Source organism: Oncorhynchus gorbuscha, linkage group LG10, assembly GCF_021184085.1.
Source record: "Oncorhynchus gorbuscha isolate QuinsamMale2020 ecotype Even-year linkage group LG10, OgorEven_v1.0, whole genome shotgun sequence".
NCBI classification, from domain to species: domain Eukaryota; kingdom Metazoa; phylum Chordata; class Actinopteri; order Salmoniformes; family Salmonidae; genus Oncorhynchus; species Oncorhynchus gorbuscha.
Genome location: NC_060182.1, coordinates 96051677 through 96072099, shown reverse-complemented (window position 1 = coordinate 96072099; position 20423 = coordinate 96051677). Strand labels below are relative to the sequence as shown.

Here is a 20423-nt window from a genome sequence, read left to right as displayed (position 1 = left end):
CAGTTTATGTTTTCCAGCTGGTTTATATGCTAAAACTACACACAGGCAAACCAAGGGACCGGTCAACATTTACTGGGGGGGGGGGGGGGTGAAATTAGGGGAGGTTTGTCAACCTATTTTTTGGGGCGTTTTTTAAATTACATTTGCTCTTCTGCTTGTATTTTCCTAATAAACTATGGTTTGACTTTTGATATTACCCTAATAAAGTTTAGAAACGTTTGTGAAGGTTTGTTATGAAGTGGCTATAATTAAGCTTTAGCTACTGCAGGTCTACGCTACGAAGGCAGCGCATCCCGGCGCTCCAACGGACTCTGACAGTTGGACTTGAGTTGAGGAAGACTTTCAGCAGAGCTCCAACGGACTCTGACAGTTGGACTTGAGTTGAGGAAGACCGTGTCAGCAGAGCTCCAACGGACTCTGACAGTTGGACTTGAGTTGAGGAAGACCGTGTCAGCAGAGCTCCAACGGACTCTGACAGTTGGACTTGAGTTGAGGAAGACCGTGTCAGCAGAGCTCCAACGGACTCTGACAGTTGGACTTGAGTTGAGGAAGACCGTGTCCAGAGCTCCAACGGACTCTGACAGTTGGACTTGAGTTGAGGAAGACCGTGTCAGCAGAGCTCCAACGGACTCTGACAGTTGGACTTGAGTTGAGGAAGACCGTGTCAGCAGAGCTCCAACGGACTCTGACAGTTGGACTTGAGTTGAGGAAGACCGTGTCAGCAGAGCTCCAACGGACTCTGACAGTTGGACTTGAGTTGAGGAAGACCGTTTCAGCCCAACCAGAGTAACTCCTATAATCTAACAATATAATATTAATCTTTATACAAAATATTCAGATAGAAAATGTGTGAATTACCCTCCTTCTGTAAGTCTATGTCTCTATAGAAGATGCAGTAGCCATCTAACATAAAGAAATGCATGTGGGTGTCGTAGCTTGCCACGGGCAAATCTCTCTCTCTGGAGTTATTCTGGCCTAAGCTTCTCTTCCTTTAAATAGGCTACACTACCGTTCAAAGGTTTGGGGTCACTTAGATATGTCCTTGTTTTTGAAAGAAAAGCACATTTATGTCCATTAAAATAACATCAAATTGATCAGAAATACAGTGTAGACATTGTTGATGTTGTAAATGACTATTGTAGCTGGAAACGGCTGAGTTTTAATGGAATATCTACATAGGTGTACAGAGGCCCATTGTCAGCAACCATCACTCCTGTCTTCCAATGGCACGTTGTGTTAGCTAATACAAGTTGATCATTTTAAAAGGCTAATTGATCATAAGAAATACTTCCTAAAACAATCATTGTCTCCCTCACGGTTCAGCTGTCAGAGATGTGAGCAATTACATGTATCAGGGCATTACATGTATCAGGGCATTACATGTATCAGGGCATTACATGTATCAGGGCATTACATGTATCAGGGCATTACATGTATCAGGGCATTACATGTATCAGGGCATTAAATGTATCAGGGCATTAAATGTATCAGGGCATTACATGTATCAGGGCATTAAATGTATCAGGGCATTAAATGTATCAGGGCATTACATGTATCAGGGCATTAAATGTATCAGGGCATTAAATGTATCAGGGCATTAAATGTATCAGGGCATTACATGTATCAGGGCATTACATGTGTCAGGGCATTACATGTGTCAGGGCATTAAATGTATCAGGGCATTACATGTATCAGGGCATTAAATGTATCAGGGCATTACATGTATCAGGGCATTAAATGTATCAGGGCATTACATGTATCAGGGCATTAAATGTATCATGGCATTACATGTGTCAGGGCATTAAATGTATCAGGGCATTACATGTATCAGGGCATTACATGTATCAGGACATTACATGTATCAGGGCATTAAATGTATCATGGCATTACATGTATCAGGGCATTACATGTATCAGGGCATTACATGTATCAGGGCATTACATGTATCAGGGCATTACATGTATCAGGGCATTACATGTATCAGGGCATTAAATGTATCATGGCATTACATGTATCAGGGCATTACATGTATCAGGGCATTACATGTGTCAGGGCATTACATGTGTCAGGGCATTAAATGTATCAGGGCATTACATGTATCAGGGCATTAAATGTATCAGGGCATTACATGTATCAGGGCATTAAATGTGTCAGGGCATTAAATGTGTCAGGGCATTAAATGTGTCAGGGCATTAAATGTGTCAGGGCATTAAATGTGTCAGGGCATTAAATGTGTCAGGGCATTAAATGTATCAGGGCATTAAATGTGTCAGGGCATTAAATGTGTCAGGGCATTAAATGTGTCAGGGCATTAAATGTATCAGGGCATTAAATGTATCAGGGCATTAAATGTATCAGGGCATTAAATGTATCAGGGCATTACATGTATCAGGGCATTAAATGTATCAGGGCATTACATGTATCAGGGCATTACATGTATCAGGGCATTAAATGTATCAGGGCATTACATGTGTCAGGGCATTACATGTATCAGGGCATTACATGTGTCAGGGCATTAAATGTGTCAGGGCATTACATGTATCAGGGCATTACATGTATCAGGGCATTACATGTATCAGGGCATTACATGTATCAGGGCATTACATGTATCAGGGCATTACATGTGTCAGGGCATTACATGTATCAGGGCATTACATGTATCAGGGCATTACATGGTGTCCCCCAGGGCTCTGTTCTTGGCCCTCTCCTATTCTCGCTATACACCAAGTCACTTGGCTCTGTCATAACCTCACATGGTCTCTCTTATCATTGCTATGCAGACGACACACAATTAATCTTCTCCTTTCCCCCTTCTGATGACCAGGTGGCGAATCGCATCTCTGCATGTCTGGCAGACATATCAGTGTGGATGACGGATCACCACCTCAAGCTGAACCTCGGCAAGACGGAGCTGCTCTTCCTCCCGGGGAAGGACTGCCCGTTCCATGATCTCGCCATCACGGTCGACAACTCCATTGTGTCCTCCTCCCAGAGCGCCAAGAACCTTGGCGTGATCCTGGACAACACCCTGTCGTTCTCAACTAACATCAAGGCGGTGGCCCGTTCCTGTAGGTTCATGCTCTACAACATCCGCAGAGTACGACCCTGCCTCACACAGGAAGCGGCGCAGGTCCTAATCCAGGCACTTGTCATCTCCCGTCTGGATTACTGCAACTCGCTGTTGGCTGGGCTCCCTGCCTGTGCCATTAAACCCCTTCAACTCATCCAGAACGCCGCAGCCCGTCTGGTGTTCAACCTTCCCAAGTTCTCTCACGTCACCCCGCTCCTCCGTTCTCTCCACTGGCTTCCAGTTGAAGCTCGCATCCGCTACAAGACCATGGTCCTTGCCTACGGAGCTGTGAGGGGAACGGCACCTCAGTACCTCCAGGCTCTGATCAGGCCCTACACCCAAACAAGGGCACTGCGTTCATCCACCTCTGGCCTGCTCGCCTCCCTACCACTGAGGAAGTACAGCTCCCGCTCAGCCCAGTCAAAACTGTTCGCTGCCCTGGCCCCCCAATGGTGGAACAAACTCCCTCACGACGCCAGGACAGCGGAGTCAATCACCACCTTCCGGAGACACCTGAAACCCCACCTCTTTAAGGAATACCTAGGATAGGTTAAGTAATCCCTCTCACCCCACCCCCCCTAAGTTTTAGATGCACTATTGTTAAGTGACTGTCCCACTGGATGTCATAAGGTGAATGCACCAATTTGTAAGTCGCTCTGGATAAGAGCGTCTGCTAAATGACTTAAATGTAAATGTAATGTAAATGTATCAGGGCATTACATGTATCAGGGCATTACATGTATCAGGGCATTACATGTATCAGGGCATTACATGTATCAGGGCATTAAATGTGTCAGGGCATTAAATGTGTCAGGGCATTAAATGTGTCAGGGCATTAAATGTGTCAGGGCATTAAATGTGTCAGGGCATTAAATGTGTCAGGGCATTAAATGTATCAGGGCATTAAATGTGTCAGGGCATTAAATGTGTCAGGGCATTAAATGTGTCAGGGCATTACATGTATCAGGGCATTAAATGTATCAGGGCATTAAATGTATCAGGGCATTACATGTATCAGGGCATTAAATGTATCAGGGCATTACATGTATCAGGGCATTACATGTATCAGGGCATTAAATGTATCAGGGCATTACATGTGTCAGGGCATTAAATGTATCAGGGCATTACATGTATCAGGGCATTACATGTATCAGGGCATTAAATGTATCAGGGCATTACATGTGTCAGGGCATTACATGTATCAGGGCATTACATGTGTCAGGGCATTAAATGTGTCAGGGCATTACATGTATCAGGGCATTACATGTATCAGGGCATTACATGTATCAGGGCATTACATGTATCAGGGCATTACATGTGTCAGGGCATTACATGTATCAGGGCATTAAATGTATCAGGGCATTACATGTATCAGGGCATTACATGTATCAGGGCATTACATGTATCAGGGCATTACATGTATCAGGGCATTACATGTATCAGGGCATTACATGTATCAGGGCATTACATGTATCAGGGCATTACATGTATCAGGGCATTAAATGTATCAGGGCATTAAATGTATCAGGGCATTAAATGTATCAGGGCATTAAATGTAAAGGCTTAAGTGTTTACTGTATGATATTACCATTTTAATATACACACTACCGTTCACAAGTTTGGGGTCACTTAGAAATGTCCTTGTTTTTGAAAGAAAAGCAAATTTCTGTCCATTAAAATAACATCAAATTGATCAGAAATACAGTGTAGACATTGTTAATGTTGTAAATGACACGTTGGGTTAGCTAATCCAAGTTTATCATTTTAAAAGGCTAATTGATCATAAGAAAACACTTTTACAATTATCTTAGCACAGCTGAAAACTGTGTTCAAGAAGCAACAAAACTGGCCTTCTTTATGACTAGTTGAGTATCTGGAGCATCAGCATTTGTGGGCTTGATTACAGGCTCAAAATGGCCAGAAACAAATAACTTTCTTCTGAAACTCGTCAGTCTATTCTTGTTCTGAGAAATGAAGGCTATACCGTGTGAGTAATTGCCAGGAAACTGAAGATCTCGTACAACGCTGTGTACTATTCCCTTCACAGAACAACGCAAACTGGCTCTAACCAGAATAGAGAGAGGAGTGGGAGGCTCCGGTGCACAACTGAGCAAGAGGACAAGTATTTTAGTGTCTAGTTTGAGAAAAAGACGCCTCACAAGTCCTCAACTGGCAGCTTCATTAAATAGTACCCGCAAAACACCAGTCTCAACGTCAACAGTGAAGAGGCGACTCCGGGATGCTGGCCTTCTAGGCAGAGTTCCTCTGTCCAGTCTCAACATCAACAGTGAAGAGGCGACTCCGGGATGCTGGCCTTCGAGGCAGAGTTCCTCTGTCCAGTGTCTGTGTTCTTTTGCCCATCTTAATCTTTTCTTTTTATTGGCCAGTCTGTGATATGGCTTTTCTTTGCAACTCTGCCGAGAAGGCCAGCATCCCGGAGTCGCCTCTTCACTGTTGACGTTGAGACTGGTGTTTTGCGTGTACTACACAACGTGCCATTGGAACACAGGAGTGATGGCTGCTGATAATGGGCCTCTGTACGCCTATGTAGATATTCCATTAAAACTCAGCCGTTTCCAGCTACAATAGTCATTTACAACATTAACCATGTCTACACTGTATTTCTGATCAATTTGATGTTATTTTAAAGGACAAAAAATATGCTTTTCTTATTTTTTTTGGTTCACCAGCAGCCCCAAACATCTAGTCTAGTGTCTGATTATGCTGCACATCATGGTTCCCCAGCAGCCCCAAACATCTAGTCTAGTGTCTGATTATGCTGAACATCATGGTTCCCCAGCAGCCCCAAACATCTAGTCTAGTGTCTGATTATGCTGCACATCATGGTTCCCCAGCAGCCCCAAACATCTAGTCTAGTGTCTGATTATGCTGCACATCATGGTTCACCAGCAGCCCCAAACATCTAGTCTAGTGTCTGATTATGCTGCACATCATGGTTCCCCAGCAGCCCCAAACATCTAGTCTAGTGTCTGATTATGCTGAACATCATGGTTCCCCAGCAGCCCCAGACGTCTAGAGAACAAGCTACCGGCCAAACAAGCTGGTCAGAATTGTCTTTCCCCTCATACTCATCTGGAGGTTGAGAATGTTTCTGTCTCTATTTATGTAATTATATATGTATTTATGTAAATAAAAATAGGGACCACAATGGAAATAAGTCCAAGACTTTATTGTGCAATCCCAGTCACTTAAAGAAATTATGTATATATATGTATTTTTTTTACAGACAAATAAAATCAATCAATCAATCCAAACTGTGCAGTGGCCAATTGATGAATGAAAAGAGACATTGTTACAAAACACTATAAAGTTTTATGACACTAGGAGATTGTCAAGCCAAGCCTTCAATACTGGGTAAGTCTACAAGACAGGGAGGGATGTATTTCCTGTTTGTTCACAACACAAACCAATACTGGGTAAGTCTACAAGACAGGGAGGGATGTACTTCCTGTTTGTTCACAAGACAAACCAATACTGGGTAAGTCTACAAGACAGGGAGGGATGTACTTCCTGTTTGTTCACAACACAAACCAATACTGGGTAAGTCTACAAAGACAGGGAGGGATGTACTTCCTGTTTGTTCACAACACAAACCAATACTGGGTAAGTCTACAAAGACAGGGAGGGATGTACTTCCTGTTTGTTCACAACACAAACCAATACTGGGTAAGTCTACAAAGACAGGGAGGGATGTACTTCCTGTTTGTTCACAACACAAACCAATACTGGGTAAGTCTACAAAGACAGGGAGGGATGTACTTCCTGTTTGTTCACAACACAAACCAATACTGGGTAAGTCTACAAAGACAGGGAGGGATGTACTTCCTGTTTGTTCACAACACAAACCAATACTGGGTAAGTCTACAAAGACAGGGAGGGATGTACTTCCTGTTTGTTCACAACACAAACCAATACTGGGTAAGTCTACAAGACAGGGAGGGATGTACTTCCTGTTTGTTCACAACACAAACCATGACATTAAAGTGCCAGAAGTTGGTTTGTTTTGTTTATTGGTTGTCAAACCTGTCGGTGGAAGATTCGTTGAATATATTTTATATAAATATGGCATCATAATGTTGGAAATCTGATTTCCCCCTCGCTGATCATGGTCTGCCTCCGTCTCTGATCGTAATGTGATGAAACAGGCAGGGAGAGGGAGCTCGTCTGTGGTGGTCAGTGAACCCTCAACCTTCTGGCCCAAAGCCCTGCGTGGCATCAACTGTGCCAGAAAAGCAGACTGAAGTGGCAAAGTCAATATCCACGTTTATAAAAACAGGGTCGCTACAGTTCTTGTTATTTGTGGTCGTAAACATTATATTGAGTTAATTCTATGAGGGGGAGGGTCGTGAAAATATTTGTAACTGTGGAGAGGTACATTTTGATCTGTCCCTAATTATATACAGTTTATTATTCACAAATGAACATTTAGAAATTGGAAAGCAAAGTGTATTGATACATACTCTACTGTAATTACTGGAAAAACAAACAGACATTTGATTTTGTAAGTTAATGGAAAGATTGTTTTGGCTGAATTTATTCAAATATACATTTAAATTGCAAGTTCATGTTCATGGGAGATTCTAAAAAGCACATCTTCACATAGACAGGGCAATAAAGAGATACTGGCAACAATAAGCACAATGGACAATACAATCACATGCAGGGGCAAACTGGGACCAGAAACCGGCCCAGGCATTTCTAACACACCTGCCCATGTTTTTCTTTAAGACCCTCTTTACTAGACAAATTATTATTATTTTGCAAAAAAAAGCCAATTTAGACAGGCCCACTGGTCTAAAGATGAATCGGTCCATCTGGCATTTGCCAGAATTGCCCATTTGCCAGTCCGTTCTTGATCACATGGAAGAATCAACACCCATGCAGGACATCCTCCTTGGGCCGCTTGTATTCCATTAAATCTGTTTCTCTGAGGAAACACAGCCCTGCATGATACAGGAAACACAGACACAGAGATTAAAGACAGTATGGTGTCTGTATGGGAACACAGAGATACAGTATAAAGACAGTATGGTGTCTGTATGGGAACACAGAGATACAGGATAAAGACAGTATGGTTTCTGTATGGGGAACACAGAGATACAGGATAAAGACAGTATGGTGTCTGTATGGAAACACAGAGATACAGGATAAATGACTCCTATGGTCATTACCTAGCCTGATCCCAGATCTGTGTGTGTTGTCCTGTCAACTCCTATGGTCATTACCTAGCCTGATCCCAGATCTGTGTGTGTTGTCCTGTCAACTCCTATGGTCATTACCTAGCCTGATCCCAGATCTGTGTGTGTTGTCCTGTCAACTCCTATGGTCGTTACCTAGCCTGGTCCCAGATCTGTGTGTGTTGTCCTGTCAACTCCTATGGTCATTACCTAGCCTGGTCCCAGATCTGCGTGTGTTGTCTTGTCAACTCCTATGGTCATTACCTAGCCTGATCCCAGATCTGTTTTTGCTGTCCTGCGTATCCCGCCTGCCTGTCATGTGACATCCCACTGGGCTCAAACTGATTGAATCAACGTCGTTTCAACGCTATTTGTCAACGTATTGTGACGTGGAATCTCAAACGATAGAATAATACTTTACATTTTTTTGATTGATTGGATTGTTGAGAGATCTCCGCTTAAAATCAAAATAGAATCTCAAATGGCATTGATCATTTGTACCGTGTGCTATAATGTAACTCTCAACTGCCATCCAGCTCATGTGGTTGTGCTATTAGATGAAGCCCAGTGACAACACGTTAATCTGTTCTATAAAGGATTCAATATCTGACAGTGGATCCCCATTTGAACTGTGTTGTGCTTTTAGATGGTAGAAAGAGCAGTGACAGACATTTGGTTGACAACTAAACCAAAAATCAAACATTGTTGTTTTCCATTTGAACATGTTTGTGCTTTCAGATGGTTGAAATCACGGGGAAAACACACTGAAAATTCAACTAACTCTTGGCTTTCTTTTTGATTGGGTGAATATAAATTGTAATCTCATTGAAACGACATGGTGTGCCCAGTGGGATCTGTTTGTGTGGTCACTGTCAACTTGACCATAGGAGTTGATTGCAAGACCGATTGACAAAACTGATCTGGGACTCCTTGAGCACAAGGCAGAGATAGAAGAGGAGAGAGAAGGCTGTGTGATGAACCTTTATCATATTTGCAGCGAACTCACCTGGAACTTCCAAATCATAACCATGACGACCAGGCCATAGAAGGTACTCTTAGCGATGAAGATGCTGTAGGCCAGCTTGGCAGTCTGGGTGCTCTTCACATAGTAATCTGCAAGGACAATAATACATTCAAATGACCTTGATTAAGGTGGTATCAGATGATATTGTTAGCAGATCATCCATTGAGAAATATACAGCACAATCAATGATCTAGGTTAGTGTTTCTGGGTCCTGGGGAGCCAACCAATGATCTAGGTTAGTGTTTCTGGGTCCTGGTGAGCCAACCAATGATCTAGGTTAGTGTTTGTGGGTCCTGGGGAGCCAACCAATGATCTAGGTTAGTGTTTCTGGGTCCTGGGGAGCCAACCAATGATCTAGGTTAGTGTTTCTGGGTCCTGGGGAGCCAACCAATGATCTAGGTTAGTGTTTCTGGGTCCTGGGGAGCCAACCAATGATCTAGGTTAGTGTTTCTTGGCCCTGGGGAGCCAACCAATGATCTAGGTTAGTGTTTCTGGGTCCTGGGGATCCAACCAATGATCTAGGTTAGTGTTTCTGGGTCCTGGGGATCCAACCAATGATCTAGGTTAGTGTTTCTTGGTCCTGGGGAGCCAACCAATGATCTAGGTTAGTGTTTCTGGGTCCTGGGGAGCCAACCAATGATCTAGGTTAGTGTTTCTGGGTCCTGGGAAGCCAACCAATGATCTAGGTTAGTGTTTCTGGGTCCTGGGAGCCAACCAATGATCTAGGTTAGTGTTTCTGGGTCCTGGGGAGCCAACCAATGATCTAGGTTAGTGTTTCTGGGTCCTGGGGAGCCAACCAATGATCTAGGTTAGTGTTTCTTGGTCCTGGGGAGCCAACCAATGATCTAGGTTAGTGTTTCTTGGTCCTGGGGAGCCAACCAATGATCTAGGTTAGTGTTTCTTGGCCCTGGGGAGCCAACCAATGATCTAGGTTAGTGTTTCTTGGTCCTGGGGAGCCAACCAATGATCTAGGTTAGTGTTTCTTGGTCCTGGGGACCCAACCAATGATCTAGGTTAGTGTTTCTTGGCCCTGGGGAGCCAACCAATGATCTAGGTTAGTGTTTCTTGGCCCTGGGGTTATAACCAATGATCTAGGTTAGTGTTTCTTGGCCCTGGGGAGCCAACCAATGATCTAGGTTAGTGTTTCTTGGTCCTGGGGAGCCAACCAATGATCTAGGTTAGTGTTTCTTGGTCCTGGGGAGCCAACCAATGATCTAGGTTAGTGTTTCTTGGCCCTGGGGAGCCAACCAATGATCTAGGTTAGTGTTTCTGGGTCCTGGGGAGCCAACCAATGATCTAGGTTAGTGTTTCTTGGTCCTGGGGAGCCAACCAATGATCTAGGTTAGTGTTTCTTGGTCCTGGGGAGCCAACCAATGATCTAGGTTAGTGTTTCTTGGTCCTGGGGAGCCAACCAATGATCTAGGTTAGTGTTTCTTGGTCCTGGGGAGCCAACCAATGATCTAGGTTAGTGTTTCTTGGTCCTGGGGAGCCAACCAATGATCTAGGTTAGTGTTTCTTGGTCCTGGGAGCCAACCAATGATCTAGGTTAGTGTTTCTTGGTCCTGGGGAGCCAACCAATGATCTAGGTTAGTGTTTCTTGGTCCTGGGGAGCCAACCAATGATCTAGGTTAGTGTTTCTTGGTCCTGGGGATATAACTAATGATCTAGGCTAGTGTTTCTTGGTCCTGGGGAGCCAACCAATGATCTAGGCTAGTGTTTCTTGGTCCTGGGGAGCCAACCAATGATCTAGGCTAGTGTTTCTTGGTCCTGGGGAGCTAACCAATGATCTAGGCTAGTGTTTCTTGGTCCTGGGGAGCCAACCAATGATCTAGGTTAGTGTTTCTTGGTCCTGGGGAGCCAACCAATGATCTAGGTTAGTGTTTCTGGGTCCTGGGGATATAACCAATGATCTAGGTTAGTGTTTCTTGGCCCTGGGGATATAACTAATGATCTAGACCAGTGTCATCAGTCATCAGTACAGTATGCAGGTCATCAGTATGCAGGTCATCAGTACAGTATGCAGGTCTTCAGTATGCAGGTCATCAGTATGCAGGTCATCCGTATGTAGGTCATCAGTATGCAGGTCATCAGTATACAGGTCATCAGTACAGTATGCAGGTCATCAGTACAGTATGCAGGTCATCAGTACAGTATGCAGGTCATCAGTACAGTATGCAGGTCATCAGTATGCAGGTCATCAGTATGCAGGTCATCAGTATGTAGGTCATCAGTATGCAGGTCATCAGTATGCAGGTCATTAGTATGCAGGTCATCAGTATACAGGTCATCAGTACAATATGCAGGTCATCAGTATGCAGGTCATCAGTACAGTATGCAGGTCATCAGTATGCAGGTCATCAGTATGCAGGTCATCAGTATGCAGGTCATCAGTATGCAGGTCATCAGTACAGTATGCAGGTCATCAGTATACAGGTCATCAGTATACAGGTCATCAGTATGCAGGTCATCAGTATGCAGGTCATCAGTACAGTATGCAGATCATCAGTACAGTATGCAGGTCATCAGTATGCAGGTCATCAGTATGCAGGTCATCAGTACAGTATGCAGGTCATCAGTATACAGGTCATCAGTATGCAGGTCATCAGTACAGTATGCAGGTCATCAGTATGCAGGTCATCAGTATGCAGGTCATCAGTATACAGGTCATCAGTATGCAGGTTATCAGTACAGTATGCAGGACATCAGTATGCAGGTCATCAGTATGCAGGTCATCAGTATGCAGGTCATCAGTATGCAGGTCATCAGTATGCAGGTCATCAGTATGTAGGTCATCAGTATGCAGGTCATCAGTATGTAGGTCATCAGTATGCAGGTCATCAGTATACAGGTCATCAGTACAGTATGCAGGTCATCAGTACAGTATGCAGGTCATCAGTATGCAGGTCATCAGTATGCAGGTCATCAGTATGTAGGTCATCAGTATGCAGGTCATCAGTATACAGGTCATTAGTATGCAGGTCATCAGTATACAGGTCATCAGTACAGTATGCAGGTCATCAGTATGCAGGTCATCAGTATGCAGGTCATCAGTATGCAGGTCATCAGTATGTAGGTCATCAGTACAGTATACAGGTCATCAGTACAGTATGCAGGACATCAGTATGCAGGTCATCAGTATGCAGGTCATCAGTACAGTATGTAGGTCATCAGTATGCAGGTCATCAGTATGCAGGTCATCAGTATGCAGGTCATCAGTATACAGGTCATCAGTATACAGGTCATCAGTACAGTATGCAGGTCATCAGTATGCAGGTCATCAGTATGCAGGTCATCAGTACAGTATGCAGGTCATCAGTATGCAGGTCATCAGTATGCAGGACATCAGTATGCCGGTCATCAGTATGCAGGTCATCAGTATACAGGTCATCAGTATACAGGTCATCAGTATGCAGGTCATCAGTATGCAGGTCATCAGTATGCAGGTCATCAGTATACAGGTCATCAGTACAGTATGCAGGTCATCAGTATGCAGGTCATCAGTATGCAGGTCATCAGTATGCAGGTCATCAGTATGCAGGTCATCAGTACAGTATGCAGGTCATCAGTACAGTATGCAGGTCATCAGTATGCAGGTCATCAGTATGCAGGTCATCAGTATGCAGGTCATCAGTACAGTATGCAGGTCATCAGTATGCAGGTCATCAGTATGCAGGTCATCAGTACAGTATGCAGGTCATCAGTATGCAGGTCATCAGTATGCAGGTCATCAGTACAGTATGCAGGTCATCAGTATGCAGGTCATCAGTATGCAGGTCATCAGTACAGTATGCAGGTTATCAGTATGCAGGTCATCAGTACAGTATGCAGGTCATCAGTATGCAGGTCATCAGTACAGTATGCAGGTCATCAGTATGCAGGTCATCAGTACAGTATGCAGGTTATCAGTATGCAGGTCATCAGTATGCAGGTCATCAGTACAGTATGCAGGTCATCAGTATGCAGGTCATCAGTATGCAGGTCATCAGTACAGTATGCAGGTCATCAGTATGCAGGTCATCAGTATGCAGGTCATCAGTACAGTATGCAGGTCATCAGTATGCAGGTCATCAGTACAGTATGCAGGTCATCAGTATGCAGGTCATCAGTACAGTATGCAGGTTATCAGTATGCAGGTCATCAGTACAGTATGCAGGTCATCAGTATGCAGGTCATCAGTATGCAGGTCATCAGTACAGTATGCAGGTCATCAGTATGCAGGTCATCAGTACAGTATGCAGGTCATCAGTATGCAGGTCATCAGTATGCAGGTCATCAGTACAGTATGCAGGTCATCAGTATGCAGGTCATCAGTACAGTATGCAGGTTATCAGTATGCAGGTCATCAGTATGCAGGTCATCAGTACAGTATGCAGGTCATCAGTATGCAGGTCATCAGTATGCAGGTCATCAGTATGCAGGTCATCAGTATACAGGTCATCAGTATGCAGGTCATCAGTATGCAGGTCATCAGTATGCAGGTCATCAGTATGCAGGTCATCAGTATGCAGGTCATCAGTATGCAGGTCATCAGTATGCAGGTCATCAGTATGCAGGTCATCAGTATACAGGTCATCAGTACAGTATGCAGGTCATCAGTATGCAGGTCTTCAGTATGCAGGTCATCAGTATGCAGGTCATCAGTACAGTATGCAGGTCATCAGTATACAGGTCATCAGTACAGTATGCAGGTCATCAGTACAGTATGCAGGTCATCAGTATGCAGGTCATCAGTATACAGGTCATCAGTATGTAGGTCATCAGTATACAGGTCATCAGTACAGTATACAGGTCATCAGTATACAGGTCATCAGTACAGTATGCAGGTCATCAGTACAGTATGCAGGTCATCAGTATGCAGGTCATCAGTATGCAGGTCATCAGTATGCAGGTCTTCAGTATGCAGGTCATCAGTATGCAGGTCATCAGTATACAGGTCATCAGTATACAGGTCATCAGTACAGTATGCAGGTCATCAGTATGCAGGTCATCAGTATACAGGTCATCAGTATACAGGTCTTCAGTATGCAGGTCATCAGTATGCAGGTCATCAGTATACAGGTCATCAGTATACAGGTCATCAGTACAGTATGCAGGTCATCAGTATGCAGGTCATCAGTATGCAGGTCATCAGTATACAGGTCTTCAGTATGCAGGTCATCAGTATGCAGGTCATCAGTATACAGGTCATCAGTATACAGGTCATCAGTACAGTATGCAGGTCATCAGTATGCAGGTCATCAGTATGCAGGTCATCAGTATACAGGTCATCAGTATGCAGGTCATCAGTATGCAGGTCATCAGTATACAGGTCTTCAGTATGCAGGTCATCAGTATGCAGGTCATCAGTATACAGGTCATCAGTATACAGGTCATCAGTACAGTATGCAGGTCATCAGTATGCAGGTCATCAGTATGCAGGTCATCAGTATGCAGGTCATCAGTATACAGGTCATCAGTACAGTATACAGGTCATCAGTATACAGGTCATCAGTACAGTATGCAGGTCATCAGTATGCAGGTCATCAGTACAGTATACAGGTCATCAGTATACAGGTCATCAGTACAGTATGCAGGTCATCAGTATGCAGGTCATCAGTATGCAGGTCATCAGTATACAGGTCATCAGTACAGTATACAGGTCATCAGTATACAGGTCATCAGTATGCAGGTCATCAGTATGCAGGTCATCAGTATACAGGTCATCAGTATGCAGGTCATCAGTATGCAGGTCATCAGTATACAGGTCATCAGTATGCAGGTCATCAGTATACAGGTCATCAGTACAGTATACAGGTCATCAGTATACAGGTCATCAGTATGCAGGTCATCAGTATACAGGTCATCAGTATACAGGTCATCAGTATGCAGGTCATCAGTACAGTATGCAGGTCATCAGTACAGTATGCAGGTCATCAGTATGCAGGTCATCAGTATGCAGGTCATCAGTATACAGGTCATCAGTACAGTATACAGGTCATCAGTATGCAGGTCATCAGTACAGTATACAGGTCATCAGTATGCAGGTCATCAGTACAGTATACAGGTCATCAGTATGCAGGTCATCAGTATGCAGGTCATCAGTATACAGGTCATCAGTACAGTATACAGGTCATCAGTATACAGGTCATCAGTATGCAGGTCATCAGTACAGTATGCAGGTCATCAGTATGCAGGTCATCAGTATGCAGGTCATCAGTATGCAGGTCATCAGTACAGTATGCAGGTCATCAGTACAGTATGCAGGTCATCAGTATACAGGTCATCAGTATACAGGTCATCAGTACAGTATACAGGTCATCAGTATACAGGTCATCAGTACAGTATGCAGGTCATCAGTATGCAGGTCATCAGTATGCAGGTCATCAGTATGCAGGTCATCAGTATGCAGGTCATCAGTACAGTATACAGGTCATCAGTATACAGGTCATCAGTACAGTATGCAGGTCATCAGTATGCAGGTCATCAGTACAGTATACAGGTCATCAGTATGCAGGTCATCAGTACAGTATACAGGTCATCAGTATGCAGGTCATCAGTACAGTATACAGGTCATCAGTATACAGGTCATCAGTACAGTATGCAGGTCATCAGTATGCAGGTCATCAGTACAGTATACAGGTCATCAGTATGCAGGTCATCAGTACAGTATGCAGGTCATCAGTATGCAGGTCATCAGTATACAGGTCATCAGTATACAGGTCATCAGTATACAGGTCATCAGTATGCAGGTCATCAGTATGCAGGTCATCAGTATGCAGGTCATCAGTACAGTATACAGGTCATCAGTATACAGGTCATCAGTACAGTATGCAGGTCATCAGTATGCAGGTCATCAGTATACAGGTCATCAGTATACAGGTCATCAGTATACAGGTCATCAGTATGCAGGTCATCAGTATGCAGGTCATCAGTATGCAGGTCATCAGTACAGTATACAGGTCATCAGTATACAGGTCATCAGTACAGTATGCAGGTCATCAGTATGCAGGTCATCAGTATACAGGTCATCAGTACAGTATACAGGTCATCAGTATACAGGTCATCAGTACAGTATGCAGGTCATCAGTATGCAGGTCATCAGTACAGTATACAGGTCATCAGTATACAGGTCATCAGTACAGTATGCAGGTCATCAGTATGCAGGTCATCAGTATGCAGGTCATCAGTATACAGGTCATCAGTATACAGGTCATCAGTACAGTATACAGGTCATCAGTATACAGGTCATCAGTATGCAGGTCATCAGTACAGTATGCAGGTCATCAGTATGCAGGTCATCAGTATGCAGGTCATCAGTATACAGGTCATCAGTACAGTATACAGGTCATCAGTATACAGGTCATCAGTATGCAGGTCATCAGTACAGTATGCAGGTCATCAGTATGCAGGTCATCAGTATGCAGGTCATCAGTATGCAGGTCATCAGTACAGTATGCAGGTCATCAGTACAGTATGCAGGTCATCAGTATACAGGTCATCAGTATGCAGGTCATCAGTATACAGGTCATCAGTACAGTATACAGGTCATCAGTATACAGGTCATCAGTACAGTATACAGGTCATCAGTATACAGGTCATCAGTACAGTATGCAGGTCATCAGTATGCAGGACATCAGTATGCAGGTCATCAGTATGCAGGTCATCAGTATGCAGGTCATCAGTATGCAGGTCTTCAGTATGCAGGTCATCAGTATGCAGGTCATCAGTATACAGGTCATCAGTATACAGGTCATCAGTACAGTATGCAGGTCATCAGTATGCAGGTCATCAGTACAGTATGCAGGTCATCAGTATGCAGGTCATCAGTATGCAGGTCATCAGTATGCAGGTCATCAGTATGCAGGTCATCAGTATGCAGGTCATCAGTATGCAGGTCATCAGTATGCAGGTCATCAGTATGCAGGTCATCAGTATGCAGTTATAAAATGGGCACATTTACCTGTCGTTATCTCTCCCCCACTTTGACCTGAAAGAAACAAAGAAGGAGAGTTTCAGATGAGATTATACATCACGGTACCACTTAGACATTGGGGAATGCATTAGAGCCTCAAAACTAGTGTACTAGTTCAGTCAAATATCTTTCTTCTCAGAAACACAGACAGTGTTCATTGTTTTATTACCTTGGAGATCTCCACTAATGGTGTCATTCACTTCTATATTTCCAGTCCCATTGTAAAAGCTGACAATGCAGGTGAATCTGTTCTCTGGTTTGTGCCATTCATTGGCTGGGACTCTCAGTCTGCTGGTGATACTGTATAAACCATCATTATCCCACAAGGCCCTGTTGTCGGTCCCGGCACCTTCAGTTCTGTTGACATTGTTGACTTGCCAGAAGACCGTGACGTGGTCGGGGTAGAAGCGGGTGGCTACACACACTAGGGTCTTCTTCTTCTTCTTGTTTCTATCTTCACACTCCCTAGCGGAGGGTGCTAGGACTTTCACTGTGGGTTCAGTGACTTTGATGTTGGGATCTGCATGGAGAAAACAGTGGAGTATTTTAACACTCAATCAATGGCTCTGTTTGCTGAATACCTGAATCCGAGTGCTTTAAAACACAGTTCATCACAAAATGAATCGATGAGACAGTTCATCACAAAATGAATCAATGAGACAGTTCATCACAAAATGAATCAATGAGACAGTTCATCGCAAAATGAATCGATGAGACAGTTCATCACAAAATGAATCAATGAGAGAGTTCATCACAAAATGAATCAATGAGACAGTTCATCACAAAATGAATCAATGAGACAGTTCATCACAAAATGAATCGATGAGACAGTTCGTCACAAAATGAATCGATGAGACAGTTCGTCACAAAATGAATCAATGAGACAGTTAATCACAAAATGAATCAATGAGACAGTTAATCACAAAATGAATCAATGAGACAGTTAATCACAAAATGAATCAATGAGACAGTTAATCACAAAGTGAATCAATGAGACAGTTCATCACAAAATGAATCAATGAGACAGTTCATCACAAAATGAATCAATGAGACAGTTCATCACAAAATTAATCAATGAGACAGTTCATCACAAAATGAATCAATGAGACAGTTCATCACAAAATGAATCAATGAGACAGTTCATCACAAAATGAATCAATGAGACAGTTCATCACAAAATGAATCAATGAGACAGTTCATCACAAAATTAATCAATGAGAGAGTTCATCACAAAATGAATCAATGAGAGTTCATCAGAAAATGAATCAATGAGACAGTTCATCACAAAACGAATCAATGAGACAGTTCATCACAAAATGTCATTAATCAATAAATGTATACCAAGTCAAACACATAGAAACAGAGGGTGTACGACAGCAGCTTGGAATGAACCACTTTGTTACTGAACTGTACCACCCCTATATATAATGTAATTACAGTATTATTATAGTATTAATATAGTATTACAGTAGTATTATTACAGTAGTATTACAGTATTATTATTACAGTAGTATTACTGTAGTATTACAGTATTACTATTACAGTAGTATTACAGAAGTATTATAACAGTATCACAGTAGTATTATCACAGTATTATTATAGTATTATGATTACAGTAGTATTACATTAGTATTATCACAGTATTATCACAGTATTATTATTACAGTATTATTATTACAGAAGTATTACAGAAGTATTACAGTATTACTATTACAGTAGTATTACAGTATTATTATAACATTATCACAGTAGTATTATCACAGTATTATTATAGAATTATGATTACAGTAGTATTACAGTAGTAGTATCACAGTATTACCACATTATTACTATTACAGTAGTATTACAGTAGTATTATAACATTATCACAGTAGTATTATCACAGTATTATTACAGTAGTATTATTACAGTATTATAACAGCTGTATTATTACAGTTGTATTACAGTATTATTATCACAGTAGTATTATTACAGTATTATTATTATTACAGTAGTATTACAGTAGTATTATTGAAGTATTATCACAGTATTATTATTACAGTAGAATTATTACAGTAGTGTTTGTATTATTATCACAGAAGTATTACTGCATTGTTATTGAAGTATTATCACAGTATTATTCTTACAGAATTCTTACAGTATTATTGTTACTACAGCATTATATAATTATTATTATTGTTGCAGTATTATTATTACACTATTCTTACAGTATTCTTATAGTATCATTATTATTACAGTAGTATTACAGTATTATTCTTACACTCTTACAGTAGTCTTACAGTATTGTAACAGTATTATAACAGTATTATAACAGTATTCTTACAGTATTATAACAGTATTCTTACAGTATTGTAACAATATTACTACAGTATTATACCAGTATTCCTACAGTATTACTACAGTATTCTAACAGTATTCTTACAGTATTATAACAGTATTCTTACAGTATTATTACAGTATTCTTACAGTATTGTAACAGTATTACTACAGTATTATACCAGTATTCTTACAGTATTACTACAGTATTCTAACAGTATTCTTACAGTATTACTACAGTATTATACCAGTATTACTACAGTATTCTAACAGTATTACAGTATTCTTACAGTATTACTACAGTATTATAACAGTATTCTTACAGTATTCTACCAGTATTACAGTATTCTTACCCAGAACTGTTAGCTTAGTTCCCTCTCCAAAGTAGGCAGCATAAGCACCAGAGAACAACACATCCTCACAGACAGAAAACCAAGAGGATTCTAGCTACCCATTGGTGTATTTGCAGTAGTTTGGCTTGTAGCAAAGGAAGTAATACTGTATTTCTAAGCATGTCTGTGTCGACAGAGCATAGGGCTAATTCACTTTATCATTAGCTCTTTGTACAGCTTAAATGTCCCCCCCCCTGAATATTTTCATGCTCAACTATGCCAGGAATGCAAAACAAACAAACCCCTTAATTAAAAAAATATTTCATGATGATGTATTTGCAATAGATTTTTAAAGAAAGTTGAAAAGCTGAATCCCTTACCTAGAACAGTGAGTCTGGTACCTGGACCAAACTCTGCCTTATCTGTGTACCACAGAGACATACCATGCTCTACATTACAGACACTGGATGACATCTGACACAGATCTGTTACTTTGCCTGTTCTGAACTGTCATGCACTTCCATTCAAACTG

At 42.2% G+C, this 20423-nt stretch overlaps 1 gene segment (V, D, J or C); it reads right to left on the bottom strand.

The window, feature by feature from the left end:
• Positions 1-9191: 9191 nt before the first annotated feature.
• Positions 9192-20423, bottom strand: part of LOC124046810 — a 56248-nt gene continuing 45016 nt past the window's right edge. The window contains 3 exon segments of the C gene segment in view: positions 9192-9381; positions 17232-17258; positions 17413-17763. Of these exon segments, the coding sequence occupies positions 9254-9381; positions 17232-17258; positions 17413-17763 (506 nt within the window).